This window comes from Lagenorhynchus albirostris, chromosome 8 (genome assembly GCF_949774975.1).
Source record: "Lagenorhynchus albirostris chromosome 8, mLagAlb1.1, whole genome shotgun sequence".
Taxonomy (NCBI): Eukaryota; Metazoa; Chordata; class Mammalia; order Artiodactyla; family Delphinidae; genus Lagenorhynchus; species Lagenorhynchus albirostris.
The window spans coordinates 18,170,645-18,195,754 of NC_083102.1; the positions used below are offsets into that span (position 1 = coordinate 18,170,645).

At 40.2% G+C, this 25,110-nt stretch overlaps 1 protein-coding gene across 2 annotated transcripts in view; it reads right to left on the reverse strand.

Annotated features, from left to right (window-relative positions):
- Positions 1 to 5,996: 5,996 nt before the first annotated feature.
- BPGM (bisphosphoglycerate mutase) overlaps positions 5,997 to 25,110 on the reverse strand; it is a 32,334-nt gene continuing 13,220 nt past the window's right edge. For both annotated transcript variants that reach the window (XM_060155963.1, XM_060155962.1), the window contains exon 3: positions 5,997 to 8,082. In XM_060155963.1, the coding sequence (XP_060011946.1) occupies positions 7,904 to 8,082 (179 nt within the window). In that variant the 3' untranslated portion in view covers positions 5,997 to 7,903. The remainder of the gene's footprint in view (positions 8,083 to 25,110) is intronic.

Here is a 25,110-nt window from a genome sequence, read left to right on the forward strand (position 1 = left end):
CAATTCTTCTGCCAGTGAAAAGAAAAAGGAACAGGTGAGATCCAGCACAGGTAAATCACAGGCATCCATGGGAGGCTAACAGCTCTGAGGGATAAGCAGATGTTAGGCAGGAAATAAAAAGAAGGCAAAGTGGGGCAGGCAATGGAGGGGAGATGAATGCCAAAGCAGAGCCTTAAAAAATGATCATGTCTCTGAAAGTCTGCGTGAAGTTCTGTGTGGTAGATCTCGTGAAAAGTCACCCTGACAAATCTTGGAGAGGATTGAAGAAGAGCAAAAGCGGAGGCAGGAAGATCGTCTAGAAGACTGTTGAAATGTTTAAAGAGAGAAAAGATGAGGATGTGACTCAAGGCCTGAGCAATGAGGACAGAGAGGAGATGAATTTGAAAGGTATGAGGAGAACCAGCAGGACTCAATAAGTAATCAGAAGAAGGAAGGTCAAGGATGACGGCCAAATCCTGCCAAACATCTGAGTGCATCCGTAGGAACAACGTTGCCAGACAAGTCTCCAGAAACCAACAAGGACTTGGTATTAGTTTGTATTTTAGATTGAAAACTGTCTGCATCTTTCCCAGGTTACAATCCCATGGGGATCCACGATGTTTATATTTACATTTTATGTTTACCTAGGCTGAGCTCTGTAGTTACATAATCAGAGAAGGAAATCCCACAATCAATTCCAGGACCCTTTAGACATTACCTTTTGTAAATAGCAAGAGCTAGGTTTGCAGTCAAACCCAGAGGCATTTATGAATAAATACTGACCCCCAGTGTCTAAGTGCAGAAATAAAGATTAAAAATAAAGATAAAACACCAAGACTCTTAGGAGAGTACCTGGAATTCCAGCTACAAATAATGTTCCCTGCAATCCAATTCAGAATCCTGGGGCGCTTCAGAAACAGAAATACTGACTAGTATTTTACTATACCGATGGCTAGTGGCTGCCAGGAGAACTCTAGTGAATGTTCTATAGAATAAGTGTCAGAATGGATTTGGTCTCAATCATGGGTGTGTAACTATGTGATGGTCTTGGCCCTTTCTGCTCCAACGTCCAGGTTTAACTACTCCAAAGAGTCTTCTCACTAAAAGAGTAGATTTTTATGCAATTAATTTGACTGATACAAACTCCAGCTCTGTCTTAATCCCCACCTAGGTCAGCATTACATCAAATGAAGATTCCTCTCAAGTGGATGCAGGACAGTGTGGTTGGTGGATGTGCCCTTTTCAGTATCTGTGTGGCTAGAGTGAATTCATGAGAAATTCTTGAGTAAACTCTCTGCAGCAAAATAGCTCCTTCTGGACTTCCCTGGTGGTGCAGTGGTTAAGAATCCGTCTGCCAATGCAGGGGACATGGGTTTGAGCCCTGGTCCAGGAAGATGCCACATGCTGCGGAGCAACTAAGCCCGTGCACCACAACTACTGAGCCTGCGCTCTAGAGCCCATGGCCCACAACTACTGAAGCCCGCACGCCTAGAGACCGTGCTCTGCAACAAGAAAAGCCACCGCAATGAGAAGCCTGCATACCGCAACGAAGTGTAGCCCCCGCACGCTGCAGCTAGAGAAAGCCTGCGCACAGCAACGAAGACCCAACACAGCCAAAATAAATAAATAAATTTATAAAAAGAAGAAAAAAATAGCTCCTTCAGCTGCAGTTGCTGTCAAATGGCATCTGTTTTTTGCAACTGGAAATGAGGCACTGGCTGTTTGGAGACAAGCTTATGTCACATTCTGGTCTATGCTGACGTTTTTAAGAACTTGGCTTTGCAGAGAATTAAATGAAGCCGTCTTGAAAAGGTAGAGTTTCCTTCATGAAAACAGGATCGTTTTCGTGAACGCTGTTTTTAAAGTAAGAATAGACTTCAGGCTTAAGTGGTCAACCACAACATAAATAAAAGGCCAATCTTTAGTGCCAATGGAACCTATTTGGCTTCTGCTTTGGGCAATGAGAAGCATTCATTACAGGCTATTGACCCTCAGCAGTCTTAGTAGAAGGAAGCATGGAGCAGCAGTAGAAATCATGGCTGCTTTGAGGTCACATGGATTCAAGCTGGGCGATGACACTGAGTTGAGTGACACAAGGGACACGGGAGGTGGCCACTGCAAGGAGCTAAAATCGAAGGAAACGGAGGCCCAGAGATTAAGTAGAGTTTAGGAGCCAAACGGTGGCATTAAGAAGGGATGCCATCCTAAGGTACTAAAAGATTAAAGTAGAAGGGTTTGTATCAGGAGAAATTCTATTTGTTCAGCTACAAGGTGATGGCAATCATAATCCTATTTTTGACTTGTATTAGCAGAGAAGCTAATTGTCTGATACATAACTGTAGCACTAGACCTAGTAGGAAAAAATGAGTGTACAACTTGTTTCTTGACAATACAAAGAAGTTTTTCCTTTACTAACAAAAACTGAGATTTCAAGAATAAAAAGTATAGAAACCAGGCACCTTTATCCAGTCACTGCATATAGCGAAACATGTTTTAGTGACTGTACTTAATACAAGGTTGTTTTAGTTGCTTCTTTGCCAATTTTTTTTCTCCTGTCACTTTATTTATTTGGGGGGGGTTTATTTTGGAAAATGTCAAACCTACAGAAAAGCTGGAAGAATAGGACATTATTAACTCTTTTGTCATCAATTATAACATTTACTATATTTGCTTTCTGCGTCTCTTTAAATATATAGGAGCAATTGTGTTGGCTCAAACATTTTAATGTGAGCTGCAGACATAATGACACCTCACCCTTAAATTTTTCAGGCCCCCAAAATATCCTTTATAACTTTTAATTAAAATATTGAATTAAGGTTCAAATGTTAAAACCCTAATCCCCGGTGTGATGGTATTTGGAGGTGGGGCCTTTGGGAGGTGAGCAGATTTAGATGAGGTCGTGAGGGTGGATCCTTCATGATGAGAACAGTGTCCTTCTAAGAGGAAGAGACCAGAACCCCCTCCCTCTCTACCATGTGAGGACACAGCGAGAAGGCGTCTTTCTGAGCACCAGAAAGAGGGTTCTTATCAGACACTAAATCTGCCAGTGCCTGGATCTTGGACTTCCCAGCCTCCAGAACTGTGAGAAATGTTTGTTATTTAAGCCACCCAGTCTGTGGTGTTTTGTCACAACAGCCTGAACAGACTGAGACAAATTGTTCTATAATCCATTCTTGTTATTCTTTTCTTTCATCTCAAACGGTCCCAGATTTGGCATTTGAAGCCAATTTTTGTGTCCCACCAGTCTTTGGGCATTTTTTTCTTTTCTGACTCAAGATGTTGTAAACTCACCTTATACTTTATCTGCCTCCAACCTGGAATCACCGATTTTCCCAAACATGCCTGGGTCTGTGGAACAGTATTTAGAAAACAAGATCAAGGGAACTACGTGTGCTATTACTAGGTTATGGCTTCTAGGCCCTTTCAGAGCACAGAGCCAGAGCTGGGGTTGGGGGGTGGGGGAAAGGTGGGGTGGCCTTGCGAAGAAAGAGAGAGGAAAATGCACACACATTCCTACAGGTATCTCCAGCTCAAAACTAGTAACACGGGGGTCTTCTTTATCTTCCTCCACTTTCTATCTCCCTTCTCCCACTGTGAGTAACCTAATTTACAATGACATCAACAAATTTGCTCAATTTTTTAAATCTATGAGATTCAGAATTACATCCTAAAAACAGTCTCAGGAACATTTTCACCTTTAAACACTTGAATTTAACATCAGCGTTACCATATCATCCCAAATTATCCCGCAGAAGTCGCACAGAACAGACTAACAGCTCTTTAAATAGCAACAAGAGATAATGCACCTATATATAGGACTCGAATTAGACAACTTAGCAATGGTTGTTCCTTGAGAGGACCAAAGAGGACAAATTTAGAACAGATTACGGTGGCTTCTGCTTTAATTGGTTGAGACTATTTGAGGTGTTTTCCTTTTCAAAATTTATCCTGTTTGACGTTTGGCATTTGTTTCAAAGCAATCCAGTGGACAGTGTGAGAAGATACACATAATGGTTAATGAGGTAATAGTGGCTGATGGGTGAGTGTTCTTTGTGTTATTTATACTCTCAGCTTTTGGGGATGTTTAAATTTTTTTATAATAAAAAGATTTAAAAATATATATTCCTGTCAAATCAGAGTAAGCATTGCTTAAATGGCTAGCCCCAACTCAAATAAATGGCAAATAAGATGTGGCTCTATTATGTGAAAATAGGAAGTATTGATGACAATCTAGCTTATCTTTAAAAAACTGTCTAAGGAACTTTCATTTTTTTTGGACTTAAGTTCCATGTTTTAAAGGTTAGTCTACATAGCTAGATTATCCTCCAATAAATAAAACTTCACCAATTGTGGAAAAAGATTGACTTAAATTCTGCCTATCATTTTGCCAAATAGCTTTGTCACTAGAGGGAGATTGTATGATTAAAATATTCTTATAGAACGGATGCTTCATATTCCCCTTGGGATCAAAGTCCCCTCACAGACCGATGTGGAAACCATCAGGCTACAGCATAACATGGCATCTGTCACGGCCAGATCTTCTGAGAGGCCAGGCATGATTTAATACAACGAACAGTGTTACGTAAGTGAGCCCCAAACTTGCAAAATCCAACCATGCAGAAGACAAAAACAGGAGAAACGATCAGGGTCTGCAATGTTGAGGCAATTTGAACGTATGAAAGACTTTCCAGGTAAGAGGAAAGCTGAACTTTGAAAAGAGGCTTGCCACTTTATGTAAAAGCATAAAAATAAATTAAAAATGACACTGGGGATGATGAATCTTCTGTCTAGTAAAGCTGGTTCCCCTACCTCATTCTGTCATAAACACAAAGGAGCTAGAAAAATAAAAAACTATAACTACATAGTAGGAATGGGGGGAAATGTACATGACCTCTGGCTTCTCTTTCCTGAGACTGTCATCACGATCAGGAGGACTTCTGCTTCTGGCCACCAAGTTGCCCAACTGCTGTCCGATGGGGCAGTTGGGTTAACCAGCTCACACACTGACCAAAAAAAAGCATTTTCACAAAAACTATAGAGCCTGGGCAGGCTTCCCAGGCCAGAAGACAAATAACCACTGCCATTAATGTGCACATGGAGGGACTGCATTTTAATAAAAGTGGTCATGACCCAAGATGAGAAATAGTCTGCAAATCTGGAGCAAAAGAATCTGGTTGAGCTTGGAAATAGCCAGATCATGTTAAGAAATTTGCCTCATACATCTTATCAAGGAAACATACACGACATTATGTACTCTAACCGAGGATGCTTTGTTAATTCAGTGCTCAAATTAGTACTGGATGATGCAAGAACTTCCATTTTCTGAGGCAGAATTTCTGTTCTTTCAGAAAAACAAAGTCTGAGTGTACTGGGATGCACTACTCATCTGAGATATTTAAAAATTAAAACTCTAGGAGTAGCATCTTGCTATGGCTCTTATCTTACCACACTGGACCTGCATGAAACAATCATTACAGCCTGGGCAAAAGAGACGTGTCTAACTGGCTCCAGGGCAAGCCCAACCTGGCAGCAGGATGGGCTGCCCTCTCCAAGGACCAAATTTCTGGATAAGCTATCTATCATTTTTTAAATTTAAAAAAATCGCCATTTTTTTGGTCCCAGCTTGACGTGGTACAGAAGGATGCCAAGATGAGGATGCAGGTTAGGCAGATTTCAAGATACCTACATCAAAAATTCTGGATCCGGGCTTCCCTGGTGGCGCAGTGGTTGAGAGTCTGCCTGCCGATGCTGCCGATGCGGGGGACGTGGGTTCGTGCCCCAGTCCGGGAAGATCCCACATGCCGCGGAGCGGCTGGGCCCATGAGCCATGGCCACTGAGCCTGTGCGTCCAGAGCCTGTGCTCCGCAACGGGAGAGGCCACAACAGTGAGAGGCCCGCGTACCACAAAAAAAAAAAAAAAAAATTCTGGATCCCTTGTAAGCCATGCAAAGAAAACAGATTCACTAGGTGGTCTCAAGGTTGAAGTGCTGGAGTCGTTAAAAATAATTTTACAGCAATTTTTCATAAATATCTCTTCATTTATTTCAGCCAAGATCTCAAAAACCAAACTGTACCAGAAAGTGTCAGCAAAAATTATCCCTCTCTTAGGAAGTCTGTAAGATTCCAAAGTGACTGGGTGTGAGCACAGCTCTGTGTGCAGGAGCACATCATGCTGCCAGGTGTCCACTGGAGGTGGATATCTAGATGCAGGACAAGGGAAGAATCCAACTCTAGGCTCTTAAGCTGTGTTAAGACATGGTCACTTCTTGGGCTGGAAAATTCAGATGCCAATTCCAGAGATGAAGCTGTTCAAAAATGGTCTGAGTTGAAGCTTAGCCATAGGTTTGGAATTCTAGGAAGATCTGGTAGTTGTATTCTTGGCCCTGATCTCTGAATTATAAACAGTGTTATGTGGTTAGGCAACAGAACTGTGAAAAGAAGGACTACGGCAGAAAAGCCAGTAGTTGGTCAGGAACGTCAAGCATCCACGTTCCATGTCCTTATGCATCACAGATGCAACCAGCTGTGAGCAAACTAGGTTCATTTCTTCTTTTCAGCTGATGCTCTAAGTCTTGATTTAAGGATCAGTAGAGACCAAGCAAGCAGTAGCAAGGGTTTTAGAATTAGTTTCCTTCTAATGACAGTATTACTATAAAATGGATACAAATAAACCAATCCACCAATGGAAAACCATGAAAAACTGGTGATATCTGTAACAGCTTTTATAGTTGTAAATTGTTTACATGACTTTATCACTGAAATATATGTCACTTGCTCTGAAATAAGGCAGTAGCTTAAAGAAATGATCACTTACCTATCTCCAGCATCTAAAAACATCCTATATCATTAAGATTGATAAGCAGTCAATTCTGTCTGTGGCCTACCCTGAATACTATAGACTACGTACCATAATGTTTTGCCCTCAGCAGATAAAGAACAAATGTACATGACAAGTGCGAATATACCATTTCCCCTGTTCAAGTGAATAAAATTACACCCACTATATTCTACCTTCCCCCGACCTGACCTTCAATTTTTAGAGAATTAGGCATGTCTATGTGTTGAAACAAGTACAACTCTTTGTGTTATAGGAAGATAAGAGCAGAGAATAATTCAGCAGCCTATACTTAATATTTATGAATCATATGGAAATTCTTGGGATGGTACCATTTTCAGTCACAGAACTTATTTTTAAATTAATTTTAAAGACCCCAAAATTAAAGTTTAAAAAACAAAAATAAAACAAAAAGAGAACACGAACAGCTATAGCTGTCTATATGCTGCTAATTCTAGCAGCCAGAGAGGAATTCCACCAAATGTCATGAGGCAAAGGGCCTTGGTGTTTGTTGTTGGCTGTCTTGGAGGAATCCATCCATGACTCTCCCATTTAATGGGCCTCTGGTCTTAACCTATCAAAGCATCCCTCTCCCTAGAGGAAAAGACTAGTAATAAATACTTAAGTATAGTGTGTTATCTAATGCCCTTTATTATCATCCTAGAAAGTCTCAGTAAATATAACTGTGAACTACTTATTGGAGTAAGTAGTGCCTGTCAGTGGTCACTCTATACTGATTTACTGAATGAGGAATACCTTGAACTTGACCTCCACTTGTTGCTCCCCCATCTTGGAAACTTATGACATTGATTAAGCCCCACTGGTGACTAACTTAGTGACTAATTCAAACGGGGCTGGCAGGGGCTAACGCATAAGGCTTATGACATTAGCACTCAGGCATCCTAAAGCCTTTATCTGGGCCAACGTAAGTTACCTAGTTACTTATACAAACTCTACCCCACAGCCTAGATCTGGAAAAATCAGGAAAAATCAGCGGGGGAGAAAAAAAAAAAAAGTGAGCTCAGCACCCATAACACACCGCATACCACTCCTTCTGCAGCTATCCCTAGCCAGCACGTGGGAAAGATTTTATTTGTCAGCGCGTTTCACTTTTCCTTGATCCTCTACTTTCTTAATGGCTGCTTGGATAGCCTCTTGGTTGCCCAGGAACTGGTGAGGTCCAACGGCATGCAGGTTCTCATCCAGTTCCAGGAGAATGGGGACTCCAGTAGGAAGAGTAATGTTGATAATGTCTTCATCTGAGATACCTGGAGATTAAGACAGGGAGGAGCAAGGCGTTAAAGACAACCCAGGAGGAAACTGTGTTTACTTAATTAATTACACATTCACTTAGTCCCATATTAACTGCATGTTTGGAACCACACCAGGTACTGTGAGGGATTCCAGCTACAGTTGCTGGAAGCCAAGGGCGTTCCAGAAGTTTTATTTATTTACTTACTTATTTATTTGGTTGTGCCAGGTCTTAGTTGCGGCAGGCAGGCTCCTTAGTTGCGGCATGCGAACTCTTAGTTGCAGTATGTGGGATCTAGTCCCCTGAACAGGGATCAAACCCTGGGCCCCCTGCATTGGGAGCGCAGAGTCTTATACACTGCACCACCAAGGAAGTCCCTCAGAAGTTTTTTTTTTTTTTTAAAAAAAGCTAAGACAGAAATTCAAATTACATTAAATCTTGGGACAGTAAATACCTTTTGGGGCAAACTGTTCCTGGTTGTTTCCTATCTAAATCTTAAAGAAATGAAAATTATTCTCTCCATGCTCACATGTGTGTTACTGGTTTTCCGCAGAAATCAATCTTGAAAAATCTGAAAGTGAACTAGGGGGGTTTTCTGGTTTTTTTCCTTTTATATGTTGTCCCCAGGCTGGCTAAAATTAACCTCAAAATCTAGTTCAATTGATTAGAAAGTGGCTGGTTTTCCAACACTGAGTGAGCATGGGATGCCCTGGGCTAGACCCAGTCAAGGAGGAACTCTCCCCTAGGTGCTCAGGAAATACAATCAGGAGGAATCAAAAGAAGGTTGATCGACATGCCTTGTAAACAGGTCTCGTTCTCCTGCTGTCCCTTAACAGCCCAACTGCTAGGAGAGAAAGGTATGCGTAATGGACAAATCACCTTCAATTCTTTTTTTATTTTTTAAAAATTTTACTTATTTATTTATTTATTTATTTACTTACTTACTTATTTTCGGCATGCTGTGCATCCTGCCAGATCTTAGTTCCCTGACCAGGGATTGAACCCACGCCCGAGGCAGTGAAAGCGTGGAGTCCTAACCCCTGGACCACCAGGCAATTCCCTCAGTTCTTTTTTAAATAGCCTGAATCAGGGAATTCCCTGGTGGTCCAGGGGTTAGGACTCCGCGCTCTCACTGCCAAGGGCCCAGGTTCGATCCCTGGTCGGGGAGCTAAGATCCCACATGCCGTACAGTGCGCTCCCACAAAATTTTTTTTAATAAATAGATAACCTGAATCATAGGTTGTTCAATTTGACCAGAAGAGCTAGAGTTGTAGCAAGGATGGTAGCAGCAGTGGTCGTGATAAGGTTTCTATTATTATGAGTGTTTTTAAAAAACAATAAACAGCTAACATGTACTGAGTACATTCCGCATGCCAGGTACTCTTCTAAGCACTTTATGTGTATTAACTTATTTAATCACCGTTGCAATCCTAGGAAGATATGCACCATTATTTTTCCATGTAACAATTTCTGACACACAGAGGTTAAGCAAACAACTCAAGGTCACACAGGCAGTAAATAGCAAAGCCTAGATTGAAACCCAGGTGTTTGTAACTAGTGCACAATGTCTTTCAAGTTCCTCTGAGTTCAAAATGGGCAAAGAGAAGAGAGGAGACCTAAAAAGATGGAGTTAAGCCAATTAAAAGGTGACTGAAAGTATTCAAATTATCTACTTTAAAAACACACTTTTATTATATAGACTTCTAAATTCTAACCATATACTTCTGTTCTTTATTAATAGAAAGGACCCAGGGTAGAGCAAGTTCTGAGGGGAGTGCAAGGGTCCATCTTGGAAGGTGAGAATGGCAGAATAAGTTAGTAGCAGTTAGTTATCAATGCCCTGTGTCATTTTAACTTTGGTCATAACTATGAGCACCAGTCACAGAATCAGAGCACTGGATCTCAGCCGCTGGGGTGGTTCTTTATTAGAATCTCATTTCTAGGTTCAGAAGAGCTGCCTAAGAACTCTTATGCACAAGCTGTATACTCAAACAGCTATGAAACAATGGAAAGGATCATAACTTGGAAGTCAGGGTCTATTCTAAGTACACATCCCATCTCCTCCTTTGCTAGTCCCCTTCCAAATACTAACAAGTATAATATATAACTTTAGGTAAGTAACCTCTCTGGGCCTCCACTGCCTCTGTCTAATTAAAAAGAGAAACACACACTCTTCTCTACCACTATTACAAACCCTGTGGGGCAGGAGGAATGGACTTAAAAGAGAACATACATGAGAAAGTATAGCCCAACAAGTGTTTCTTCTTTCTGTACTACGAATTCTCTTCTAGGTAGAAGATTTAAAGGGTAGGCTACTAAAACACTCCTTTGCCCTGCCAAGCCCCCATCCCCACACTGCAACCCTACACAAGATTACCATCCCAAACTAAAGCTGGCAAGAACAGATAAATTCAGACCAGACAGCCAGCTGTTTAGCTGGGAGATGACTGCCTGGGATTCTAGAAGCCCTCGGACCCTCCCGAGTCAGATCTGTCAGCTGGCTGCATAGTAGCTGCCACCCACATCCCCTGGAGATAGCCAGAGAGGAATGCAACAGCACATGGTTTAGAGCCAGGTGACCGCTAAGGATATAGAGAAACTGAAATCCTAATACACTGTAAAATTAAGAGTATAAAATCCTGTGGAATCTTTGGATAACAAGTCTGGCAATTCCTCAAACAGGTAAGCACAGAATTACCATGGGACCCTGCAATTTCACTCCTAGGTATATATATATATATATATATATATATATATATATACCCAAGAGAAATGAAAACACACGTCCACACAAAAACCCGTACACGAACCCTCACAGCAGCATTATTCATAATAGAAGATGGAAACAGTCTAAATGTCCATCAACTGATGAGTGGGTAAATTAAATGTGGCAGATCCATGCAATGGAATATTATTTGGCAATAAAAAGGAAAGAAGTGCTGATGCATGCTAAACATTGACAACCCTTGAAAACATTATGCTAAGTGAAAGCAGCCAGTCACAGAGGACATATTGTATGAGTCCATTTCTATGAAATGTCCAGAATAGGCAAATCTATAGTGACATAAATAGATCTGGGGTTGCTTAGGGCCAGAGGGAATGGGAGGACTGGGCAGTAATAGCTAGGTATGGAGTTTCTTTTGAGGGTAATGAAAATGTTCTGAAATTGACTGTGGTAATAGATGGGTAACTCTGTGAATATACAACTCTGTGAAAATACAGCTCTGTGAAAAGCCACTGAACTGAACACTTTAAATGGGTGAACTGTATGTCATGTGAATTATACCTCAAGAAAGCTGTTTAAAAAACTACTAAACAGATCCAGAGAAGTTAAATAAAACTCTTCGAGTCACCAGACTGTTAAGGTAGTAGAATTAGACCTTTTTTTTAAATTCCCAAATTCCAGGACTTCAACTCTGGTCGTCTGACTTGTCTATGGCTATGTCCACCACAGCACAAGGAGAGAGGAGAATGTTTGTGTTCATGCTCTGCACTTGTGAAGGGCTGGGTGCTAACTGGACACCAGCACCAAGTGTTCTCATGTTTTCAAGACTAGTAAAGGGATCAACAGATTTGTCTGATCCCCTTGAAATACCTAACACACTGGGATCATGATGGGCCAGGTTGAGGGTTTGCAGTCTGTGACCTCAGAAAAAAGTTCTGGGTCTTTGGCAGGGGGAGAGGGGCACACATGGAACTCATCTGACCATGGCCTCAGATCCAACCAGATCTAACAAGCCCTTTCTTTAAGAGCACCACTCTCAAGCTCATGCCTATGGCTTAGATAAAAACCCACTTTTGTGTGGGACCAAATGGAAGAGCCAACTAACAAAGGCCACGAGAACTATAATGTTTCACTTACAAAGAAAGGAGGGCTCAACAAAAATAGAAATGTTTCCAATAAATAAAGTTGACATTCCACTTTAATGACTACTCAAGCCATTCACACAGCAGACTAATTACTTCCAAATATTTAAAATACTTAGACTGGTTAATAATCAGTCAATGAGACTTAAGCGACTGGCTTTTTAAAATAGCAAATGAGGAAAAACCACAATGAAGCCATTACTCATTACTCAGTTTTGGCATAAGCCACATTCTTTGTCCTAAGAGAGTTAAGCAAGCAGAACTCCTAAGGCTAGAAAAATGCATCTGCATTGGATTAAACCACACTGAATCGATACTATATTATGTAATATCGTATTACAAATTCATTAACTGGAACATCATATGAAAGTTAAAACGCATGGCCAGATATCACATCCTCTGATAATGGCTTAGATTGTCTGATACAGCATCCAAGAACGTTCTGAAGGGAAACATCTAATCCTGCATCAACCCATCTCTATCACTGCCCCTTCACCAACCCCCAACCATTGTCTTTAATTCTTGAATCTTCATGTAGGAGCGTCTGGGAGTTAACTGCTATCCATTTAATTGATTGGGATATTTTAAATAATAATGAAAATTTGGTGGTAAGTCAAAGGAGTAGCTCAAAGCCAAAATAGGAAGAAGTTCAAACAACTTCATTTTCTGCATACAGGACTAACTTCAGAAAGTCAAATCTGTACCTTCGACGACTCCCCTGAGTCACTGTAGCAGGAACAGGAACCACAGACAGTAATTAAGATCACTGCACATATATACAGCACTCCCACTCGCCTTCTGTTAGAAGTGGCTGAGCAAATGCTCACTTCTCCCACCGGGATTATAAGGGACCATGTTTTATACATCCTTGTGTCACCCATGCTCTCAAAACAGTGCCTTATATGCTGCAAGACTTTAGTAAATGTTTGTTCTACTGTAAGGAATTCTATCATGTGTTGCTGCTAGGATCCAGAAATGATTTAGCTTTATGATCCAATATCACAACTATATGTATTATATGAATCTACTTCTTACAAATAAAGGCTATTAGGAATAAAATGTTAACTAGAAACGCTAATGCCTAAAGCCTATATGTGAAAGCACTCTGAGGACTTTCTCGGAGGTACAGTACCAGCTAAGTTTCAGAAGGAAATCAAAAGGGAGATGTATGCTCCTCAAAAGTAAGGACTTTGTATGTCCAATTCTAGGTGCTGTATCCCTGTACCAAGAATAGTACAGTACCTGATTTAATGGACCCTTGGCACATAGCTGAAATGAATGAATCTGAACTCTCTGAGCTTTCAAATTAAATCTAGTCCTTTACTGTTGAAGCTTTGGTTAAAGATTGTGTTTCCTTTATTACCTTATTAAGAAAAAAAGTCAAATTAAATTTGTCTTCTATATATTTTCTTTGGTGTTCTCCAAACTGTGTGCTCAAAATCTTTGAATATCAGGAAACAGGAGGAAAGATGTTCAGGGAGACATCTGTTACAGGACAAGAGGAAACCCCAATTCCATAATGCTTATTTTTGAGGATGACAGAGAGAGAGGAAAATAGCTCCGATCAAATCATTCAGCTGTGAGGTTTCACCCATGCCCCGCTTCCCTTTCCCAATTGAGTTAGTCACAATCCAAACCCCACTGATGGGTGATCTGTGATAAGAGTACTGTATTCTTCTATTGCCAAAATAAGAGCTGACAGAAGAGATTCTGAATTTCATATATGGCTTACCTATTTTTAATTATAATTCTTTTAGGTTTGAATGGTATCCATGTACAACTTAAAGATTGGCTGGGGAACAACTGGAAATGGGTTATTTGAATCATGTAACATGATGACAGTATAACGGCCTCTAATTTAGAATAAGGTAGAGAGAAGAATCCATTCTACATCTAATTTTATAGTTAAGTGGCCTACAACTTTTAAAAATGAAGGTTTCTATAAATCAATTATACTTATAATAAGAGAAAGCTTAGCCACACCACTAGATAAGCATTTGCTTCACAGAAGACAGGCCTGACTGCTACTTCTGAAAATATCCCACTACAGAATACCAAAGGTGACTGACTGGTCAGTCCCCATCCCCACAACAAGTCCCAGCTGACCTTTCCTCGAGTCTCTAATTTCACTTTGTCACTTCTTTGCCTTGTTATATGTGCAGCTGCACACCGTTCTTCAGGGGTCAAGTCTGTCTTGCATGCCACTCTTACTCCAAACTTGAAACTGCCTAGTCCTTTCCTTTTTTTTGCAGTACGCGGGCCTCTCACTGTTGTGGCCTCTCCCATTGCGGAGCACAGGCTCCGGACGTGCAGGCTCAGCGGCCATGGCTCACGGGCCCAGCCGCTCAGCGGCATGTGGGATCTTCCTGGACCGGGGCACAAACCCGTGTCCCCTGCATCGGCAGGCGTACTCTCAACCACTGCGCCACCAGGGAAGCCCTGCCTAGTCCTTTCTTGAACCCAGACTAAACAATCCACTTCTGCTGGCAAGATGCAGACTACATCCAGTGCTTCAGTTCAGTACCTGGCTTCTCCTTCAATGTGGGCCGGCAGCAAACAAACACGAAGTGACTACGCAGAGAAAGAAACACACACCTGTCTGGAGTGCTAAGGAACAGGGTGTTGTTAGACACTACACCTGGGTTAGGAGTGTTCGTGGTGGTGCTTGGCAAGAGGTGGGCCCTGGTGTAATCCGGACTTGTTAGGCAATTGTTTATGCTGCCACAAATCAGTAAAGCAGTCCCTTAAGCAGGAATTTTCTCACTATATAATATTTCTTATGTCTGTTTTAAGTCTTCTTTATTCTGAAGGGATTAAGAACTACTATCAAGTTAAAAGTAAAGCATTCCATGGGACTACACCAAACTAAAAAGCTTTGGCACAGACAAGGAAGCTATCAACAAACCAAAAGGCAGCATTCTGGATAGGAGAACATATTTGCAAATGATATATCCGATAAGGGGTTCATATCCAAAATATACAAGGAACTAATATACCTCAACATCAAAAAACCAAACAACCTGATTAAAAAATGTGCAGAGGACCTGAATAGACATTTTCCAAAGAGGAAATACAGATGGCCAACAGACACATAAAAAAGATGCTCAACAGTACTAATCATCAGGGAAATGCAAATTAAAACCACAGTGATATATCACCCCACACCTGTCAGAATGGCTATCATCAAAAAGACAACAAATAACAACTGTTGGCAAGAATGTGCAGAAAAGGGAACCCTGTGCAATGCTGGTAGGATTGTAAATTGGTGTAGCCATTATAGAAAGCAGTATGGAGGTTCTTCAAAAAATTAAAAATAGAACTACCATATTATCTAGCAATTTCACTTCTGGATATTTATCCAAAGAAAACAAAAACACTAATTCAAAAAGATACATGTAATTCCCTGGTGGTCCACTGGTTAGGACTCTGCACTTTCACTGTCAAGGGCCCGGGTTCGGTCCCTGGTCAGGGAACTAAGGTCCCACAAGCCATATGGTTGCAGCCAAGAAAAGAAAAATTTTTTTCAAAAAGATACACACACACCGATGTTCACTGTAGCATTATTTATAATAGCCAAGATATGGAAGCAACCTAAGTGTTCATTGATGAATGGATAAAGAAGATGTGGTGCATATATACAATATTACTCAGCCATTAAAAAAAAGAAAGCTTGCCATTTGTGACAACATGGATGGATCTAGAGGGCATTATGCTAAGTGAAATCAGAGAAAGGCAAATACTGTACGATCTCACTTATATATGGAATCTAAAAAACAAAACAAACAAAATAAAATGCAAACAGTCAACAATTGCTCAAATGAAATTTAAAAAACATGACTTAGCTACATTAAATAGCAGAGTAAAACAAAGTATTGAACAAAGTCAAAATATTGAACCATAGCTTTCCAATGAGTTCAGAGACTTGTTCTAGTTCCTACAAGAAACAAGATACATATGCAAAATGCCTAGAACTGCATTTAGCACACAGTGTGCACTCAAAAAAGGGCCACCTGGTATAGCTATACTAGGAAGTGTCATTCACAGACCACAATGTTAAGGTAAAAGCAATAATAATGTAAGACTCAATTAGTCGCATGAAATTACCTTTTTATGGTTTACTTGCCAAAGATACTCTTGACTCAGCTTCTCACAACATACTATTCCGAACAGAATAGATCAACAGAAGGGCTACTTTTTAGAAAAAATTTAAAACAAAACAGCCCAGGCGGTAATTGTGTGTGGAGACTCAGTGAACTGGGTTTAGGCGGAGTTCATGACTCCAAATACTTATCGTGATCATGGCTAAGCCATCTGAGGTCTGTCTGGGTTTCATTTTCCTTCAACAGCATCTGTCTTCTTTCCCACAAATGGAAGAAGTGTCAGGCAGGACTTGACTGACTATAGGATAAAATCATAGCACCAAATATTTGAGAAACAAAATAACATCTAAGGAACTAACAACACTCTCCACTGCTGAGGTACATACAATCTAGAGTAAATTAGTAACACTAGTATACTCTTAGTCAAAGATCTTAAGGCACTTGGAGACTTCAGGGTAGACCAATTTCTTAATTAGCTATGTGACTGGGTCATCACTCTTCCTTCAAAGTTACAATAAAGTATTTTTATGATAGGACAGTATGCTGTCATTGATTCTATCAGTTATCACACTCCTCCCTAGCAGAAGGTAAGATGCTTGAAGTCTATCAAGCATTTTAAGGACAATATGGGGAAAAATTGCCCACTTCCTTGAAAGATCCTGTTTATATGGGAGAATCTTACATAAACATATCTAGAAAACATGACTAGGAATCAGATCAGTCTACAACGACATGCATTTTTACTTTTGTAATCAATGCAAAGAATTTAGCAACTTTCATATTTATAGGGAATATGCAATCTGGTCACACCCATTTCAAAGATTCATTCTTAATACAGATGAAAGCTAACTTTCTTATAACGTGACCATATAATCCTCCAAGCTGGGCACTTTTGAAAGTGAAAGGAGATGCTGTTAATAATTGCAACGGATAACAGGTATTAACCAGAAAATAGGGGGGTGTGTAGTCATATAAATTCACTATAAAAATAAATTGGCAATTAAAATGTTACATTTTATGACATTTTTTAACACAATAAACACATACACACAAATAAATTAGCCAGTAATCTTTCCTATAAAACAAAAATCTATATTTTCCCCTTAAAGTAAGGGAGATTCACTTAATATTTGGAGTCTTGGAAAGTCAGTATCCAAATTCAATAGGTTGTTTTCTTTTAGGTTAAGAATTTGTCAAGTACCACAGGAAGCCTTCATACATGAACTCTTGAAAGTTAGACATGCAAGCAGAAGCAAGAAGAACTAAAATCCTGCAGCCTGTGGAACAAAAACCACATTCACAGAGAGATAGACAAGATGAAAAGGCAGAGGGCTATGTTCCAGATGAAGGAACAATATAAAACCCTAGAGAAACAACTAAATGAAATGGAGATAGGCAATCTTCCAGAAAAAGAATTCAGAATAACGATAGTGAAGATGATCCAGGACCTTGGAAAAAGAATGGAGGCAAAGATCGAGAAGATGCAAGGAATGTTTAACAAAGATCTAGAAGAATTAAAGAACAAACAGAGATGAACAATACAATAAATGAAATGAAAAAACACTAGAAGGAATCAATAGTAGAATAACTGAGGCAGAAGAATGGATAAGTGACAGAACAGTGGAATTCACTGCTGCGGAACAGACTAAAGAAAAAAGAATGAAAAGAAATGAAGACAGCCTAAGAGACCTCTGGGACAACATTAAATGCAACAACATTCGCATTATAGGAGTCCCAGAAGGAGAAGAGAGAGAAAGGACCCGAGAAAATATTTGAAGAGATTATACTAGAAAAATTCCCTAACATGGGAAAGGAACTAGCAACCTAAGTCGAGGAAGCGCAGCGAGTCCCATACAGGATAAACCCAAGGAGAAATACGCCGAGACACATAGTAATCGAATTGGCAAAAATTAAAGACAAAGAAAAATTACTGAAAGCAGCAAGGGAAAAACAACAAATAACATACAAGGGAACTCCCATAAGGTTAACAGCTGATTTCTCAGCAGAAACTCTACAAGCCACAAGGGAGTGGCATGATACACTTAAAGTGATGAAAGGGAAGAGCCTACAACCAAGATTACTCTACCCGGCAAGGATCTCATTCAGATTCGATGGAGAAATCAAAAGCTTTACAGACAAGCAAAGCTAAGAGAATTCGGCACCACCAAACCAGCTCTACAACAAATGCTAAAGGAACTTCTCTAAGTGGAAAACACAAGAGAAGAAAAGGACCTACAAAAACAAACCCAAAACAATTAAGAAAATGGTCATAGGAACATACATATCAATGATTACCTTAAACATGAATGGATTAAATCCTCCAACCAAAAGACAAAGGCTTGCTGAATGGATGCAAAAACAAGACCCATATATATGCTGTCTACAAGAGACCCACTTCAGACCTAGGGACACATACAGACTGAAAGTTAGGGGATGGAAAAAAATATTCCATGCAAAAGGAAATCAAAAGAAAGCTGGAGGGCTTCCCTGGTGGCGTAGTGGTTGAGAGTCCGCCTGCCGATGCAGGGGACACGGCTTCATGTCCCGGTCCGGGAAGATCCCACATGCCACGGAGCGGCTGGGCCTGTGAGCCATGGCCGCTGAACCTGCGCGTCCGGAGCCTGTGCTCCACAACGGGAGAGGCCGCAACAGTGAGAGGCCCGCGTACTGCAAAAAAACAAAACAACAACAACAAGAACAACAACAACAAAAAGAAAGCTAGAGTAGCAATACTCATATCAGATAAAATAGATTTTAAAATAAAGAATGTTACAAGAGACAAGGAAGGACACTACATAATGATCAAGGGATCAATCCAAGAAGATATAACAATTATAAATATATATGCACCCAACATAGGTGCACCTCAATACATAAGGCAAATGTTAACAGCTGTAAAAGAGGAAATTGACAGTAACACAATAATAGTGGGAGACTTTAACACCTCACTTACACCAAGGGACAGATCATCCAAAATGAAAATAAATAAGGAAACAGAAGCTTTAAATGACACAATAGACCAGATATATTTAACTGATATTTATAGGACATTCCATCCAAAAACAGCAGATTACACTTTCTTCTCAAGTGTGCATGGAACATTCTCCAGGATAGATCACATCTTGGGTCACAAATCAAGCCTCAGTAAATTTAAGAAAATTGAAATCATATCAAGCATCTTTTCTGACCACAATGCTATGAGATTCGAAATCAATTACAGGGAAAAAAACGTAAAATACACAAACAGATGGAAGCTAAACAATACATTACTAAATAACCAAGAGATCACTGAAATCAAAGAGGAAATCAAAAAATACCTAGAGACAAATGACAATGAAAACTTGATGATCCAAAACCTATGGGATGTAGCAAAAGCAGTTCTAAGAAGGAAGTTTACAGCTATACAAGCCTACATCAAGAAACAAGAACGATCTCAAATAAATGTAAGACCAGACACTAGAAAACTCTTAGAGGAAAATATAGGGAGAACACTCTTTGACATAAATCACAGCAAGATCTTTTTTGATCTAACTCCTAGAGTAATGGAAATAAAACCAAAAATAAACAAATGGGACCTAATGAAACTTAAAAGCTTTTGTACAGCAAAGGAAACCATAAACAAGACGAAAAGACAACCCTCAGAATGGGAGAATATATTTGCAAATGAATCATCGGACAAAGGATTAATCTCCAAAATATATAAACAGCTCATGCAGCTCAATATTAAAAAAACAAACAACCCAATCCAAAAATGGGCAGAAGACCTAAATAGACATTTCTCCAAAGAAGACATACAGATGGCCAAGAAACACATGAAAAGCTGCTCAACATCACTAAGTATTAGAGAAATGCAAATCAAAACTACAATGAGGTATCATCTCACACCAGTTAGAATGGGCATCATCAGAAAATCTACAAAGAACAAATGCTGGAGAGGGTGTGGAGAAAAGGGAACCCTCTTGCACTGTTGGTGGGAATGTAAATTGATACAGCCACTATGGAGAACAGTATGGCAGTTCCTTAAAGAACTAAAAATAGAATTACCATATGACCCAGCAATCCACCTACTGGGCTTATACCCAGAGAAAACCATAATTCAAAAAGACACATTCACCCCAATGTTCATTGCAGCACTGTTTACAATAGCCAAGTCATGGAAGCAACTTAAATGCCCATCGACAGACAAATGGATAAAGAGGATGTGGTACATATATACAATGGAATATTACTCAGTCATAAAAAGGAACGAAACTGGGTCATTTGTAGAGACGTGGATGGATCTAGAGAGTGTCATACAGAGTGAAGTAAGTCAGAAAGAGAAAAACAAATATCGTATATTAACGCATATAGGTGGAACCTAGAAAAATGGTACAGATGAACCGGTTTGCAGGGCAGAAATAGAGACACAGATGTAGAGAACACACGTATGGACACCAAGGGGGGAAAGCGGTGGTGGTGGTGGTGGTGGTAGTCAGCTGAATTGGGAGATTGGGATTGACATGTATACACTAATGTGTATACAATTGATGACTAATAAGAAAAATAAATAAATAAAAAATAAACATTAAAAAAAGTTAGACAGGCAAGAAAAGAGGACAGATGCTAGTATTCTTATTCCAGTGAGCATATACATCTACAATAAATTTTAAAAGGGCTGAAATCTCACTAAATTAACAGAAATGATGGGAGAAATAACATACACTATTTCTTCTGATCTTTGGGAAAGTGACTTATGCTTAATTCTTAGAGCTGTGACATAGAATAGTTGGATCTAATTTTTCAGTACACACTGCAAGAGAATTCTATTAGTGGAGATTGGCCTTTAGAGGACCCCTAAAACAAAAGATGACAACTAATGTATGATGTGATCCTACAATCTAGTCCAGTCTATTTCAGGCACATGAAGTAATTCTTCCATGTGAGGCATGGAAGTTAGTACAGGGAATCTTAGCAACATCAAAGAATTTGATGAATCTTAACAACAGTACCACCTGGGGTACTATAGGCCAAAAGGGAACAAAGTTGTTCTCCTCCCCAGGATGGCTGAGCTGAGACTACAAACCACTCTTATGTCTTCCTATGGACAAACCGCAATCCTCACTCCACTTCATTTGCTTCCCCAGCTATTCGCTTGTGCCTAGTGGTATATTCTGACTTTTCTGCCAGTTTTTTTCCCTGAATGTCTGCCATCCTCCCTGGCCACCAGCCCTACCATTTCTATTCCTTCTCTCCCTCCCATTCACCTCCCTTCTCCTCTCCTTCAGGCATCTGCCAGCCTCACACCTTTCTCTACACATACTTCCTACTCTTTGTACAATTTACCTCTTCCAGCATAAACACCACTGCTTTAAATCAATTATCCCCCAAGTAAAAACATTTTCTAGGGGCTTCCGTGGTGGCGCAGTGGTTGAGAGTCCACCTGCCAATGCAGGGGACACGGGTTTGTGCCCTGGTCCGGGAGGATCCCACATGCCACGGAGCGGCTGGGCCCGTGAGCCATGGCCACTGAGCCTGCACGTCCAGAGCCTGTGCTCCACAATGGGAGAGGCCACAACAGTGAGAGGCCCGCATACCGCATAGTCTATTTATAGTGATAGGGATAGGAGTTATAATTTAAGGTCGCTTCTATTTCATTAATCTCTGAAAGTTAATTTAGTTCTGTACATCCAAATTAAAAAAAAAAGAAGACCTTCAGAAGAAAAGTTAAATGAAGCCTGAGGATAAATGCCTGCTTATTTCTCAGTAATCCCTGTAAACACATTTCTGGTCAAAGCTGTGTTTTAATTCTTTTCTTTATTGTATACTCCACATCCATGCATATCTCCTTTGTTATCTGTCACTTCCACGTATTTGCCCTAAACTATTGCTTTCTAGGCCAATGTCAAATCCCTTCATCTTTAAATCTCATTGGTTAAATTGTTTTGCAGCTTTAATGAGATAATTCACATACCATACAATTCACCCATTTAACGTATACAATGGCTTTTAGCATGTTCAGAGTCGTACAGCCATCGCCACAGTCAACTTTAGAACATTTTCGCCACCCCAGTAAGAAACCCTGCACATATTAGCAGTCACTCTTCAATCCACCCTCTTCCCCTCCACACCAGTCCTAGGAAACAAATCATCTATTTTCTGTCTATATAGATTTGCCTATTCTGGAGATTTTATACAAATATAATCCTACAATACGTGATCCTTTGTGACCGGCTTCTTTCTTTCTTTCTTTTTTTTAAACAGGGCAGACTTTTCTTTTCTTTTTTTAATAAATTAATTTACTTATTTATTTATTTTTGGCTGTGTTGCGTCCTCTTTGCTGTGCACAGGGCTTCCTCTAGTCGCGGCGAGCGGGGATACTCTTTGTTACGGTGTGCGGGCTTCTCATTGTGGTGGTTTCTCTTGTTATGGAGCACGGGCTCTGGGCATGTGGGCTTCAACAGTTGTGGCTCATGGGCTCAGTAGTTGTGGCTCACGGGCTCTAGAGCACAGGCTCAGCAGTTGTGGCACACGGGCTTAGGTGCTCCACAGCATGTGGGATCTTCCTGGACCAGGGATCGAACCTGTGTCCCCTGCACTGGCAGGCAGATTCTTAACCACTGCGCCACCAGGGAAGTCCTGGCTTCTTTCATGTAATCATGATTTCAAGATTCATCCATGTTATAGCACGTGTCAGTACTTCATTTTTTTTTAATGCAGAATAATATTTAATTGTATGGACATACTGCATTTAACTTATCTAATCACTTGTTGATGGGCATTTGGGTTGCTTCCACACTGTGGCTGTGGCTGTTATGAGTAATACTGCTTTGAAGGTTTGTGTACACGTTTTTGTGTGGACATATGTTTTCACTTCTCTTAGGTATTGTTATGAGTTGAACTGCATTCCCCCCCAAAAGATATGAAGTTAACCTCCAATACCCCAGAACGTGACCTTTCTTGGAAACAGGTCTTTAGAGAGGTAATCAAGTTAAAATGAGGTCATTGGGGTAGGCCCTAGTCCAATATTATTGGTGTCCTTATAAATAGGAAAATTTGGACAAGAAGAAGAGACACACAGGGAGAACACCAAGTGAAGATGGAGGGTTGCACTGATGCATCTACAAACCAAGAAACGTTACAGATTTCTGGACTTCCCTCGCAGTCCAGTGGTTAAGCACGGTCCAGTGGTTCTACTGCAGGGGGCACAGGTTCAATCACCAGTCAGGGAATTAAGATCCCACATTCTGCACAGCGTGGCCATAAAAAAAAAAGATTTCTAGCAAACACCAGAAACTACAAGAGGCAAGAAAGGATTCTCTCCTAGTGTCATTAGAGAGAGCAGGACCCTGTCAATACTTTGATTTAGGACTTCCAGCTCCCAGAACTGTGAGACAATTATCTGTTTTTCTAAGCCAACCAGTTTTGGGTACTTTGTTACGGTAGCACTAGGAAATGAATACAGGTATGTACCTAGGAGTGGACCTGCTGGATCATATGGTACCTCTATGTGTCACCGTCAAGGAACTGCCAGATTGTTTTCCCAAGCAGCTATACCATTTGATTGTTCTTCAATAAACTATTAATGGTTTCAAAACCTCCCTCAAATATAGATAGTCAGCTTTTCTATGTGTTACCTTGCCCTCGACAGGTAGTTTTCCCTGCATCCCTACAATGGTGGCAGTCTTCTTCACCACCATTTGTTAAACCTTCCTCTTTCTTTCAAAAATAACAGTAACAAGTGGTTAAGTTACCAACACACTAATGGAAGGGGGTATCTAGAATATGCTATGGTCGGGGCTGCAGAATAATCTTAGTGCTCTAAACCTGAAGATGGGTAAATGGTACTAACCAGCAGGAAACTGTCTTTAAAAGGAGGATTTCCTAGCTGCGATGGGGAAGAAAAGAGGATCCTGAAGGAGATGATGGCCTTTTCTTAAGGGAAGGGAATCTGGCCACAAAGAGATCTAAGTCCCATCTCTGGAAAAAAGGAATTGGCATGGAGACAGAGAATACATCTTCTGGCAGAAACTTTGAAATTCTGAATTTCAGTTTGTTGTTGTCCTAAGAGGAGCTTCAACTCTTCTTCAAACAATAAAGTACTATAATAAATCCAGTGATGATGAAGTTATATATAGATATTTAATCAAATACATGACTATTCTGAATAAGGAAGAATAATACCATTTATATAGTTGAGTAAATAAGGTATATACACATACACAAACAGATCAAGTGCCATGTCTGGCCAATGATGTTTTAAATAGCCAATAAAGCCTGTAGATTTTAGATCTCTGCACAATGAATGGAGGTCAGGTATATGAGTAATGACTTGGCTCTTGGCCATGTTATAAAAACTAGGGGGAAAAAAACACATGCTAAAAGGTTTACATTAAAATCTTATAAAGATCAGTTCATTTTGTTAACAATAACCTATTTTCACTTATTTCATGTGCAAGGTCAACTTTTTCATTTTTCACAGCCACATATAGAAAAGTAAAGCAGAATGAAAAGGGAATGTTGGAGAAATGCATTCTAATGCCAGTGGGCTGACTGCTGACAGTGACGATAGACAGGAAAACACCAGACAGAGCAGATCACTCAAAACGCACAACCGTCCAGGATTATTTAGTGAAGGGAGAGAGGGGAGGGAGAAACCCCCTGAAGGTGTCACTGTGCAATCACTGGTGCCCAAAACTGGTGAGCTCAAGTCCTCAGAGGAGTTCATTTAGTTCATGTTACTTAAGAGGAAGGTTAACAACACAGTACTTTCTAGAACATAACATCAAGGAGTTAAAATAAAATTAAGGCTACTAATTATCTCCAATAAGCCATCTTTTTATTTTCCTTCTACTGAACTTTCTCCCAGTCGATGACTAAGCCTGGTCTGGAACAAAGAGAAGACTGGAACAAAACAATTATTCAGGAAACCTAGGTCTGAAAACACAGCAATGATTGTTTAAAGTTGGAAGAACGGGAGCAAAACTGAAGTCTATATGATTTTACTTAACTTGAAAGACTCAAAAGAAAAAAAAACTTACCTTGCATACCATTTCTACAAAAATTTCTTCCCTCCCTAGCCTCCTCTTACCTTGTTACAA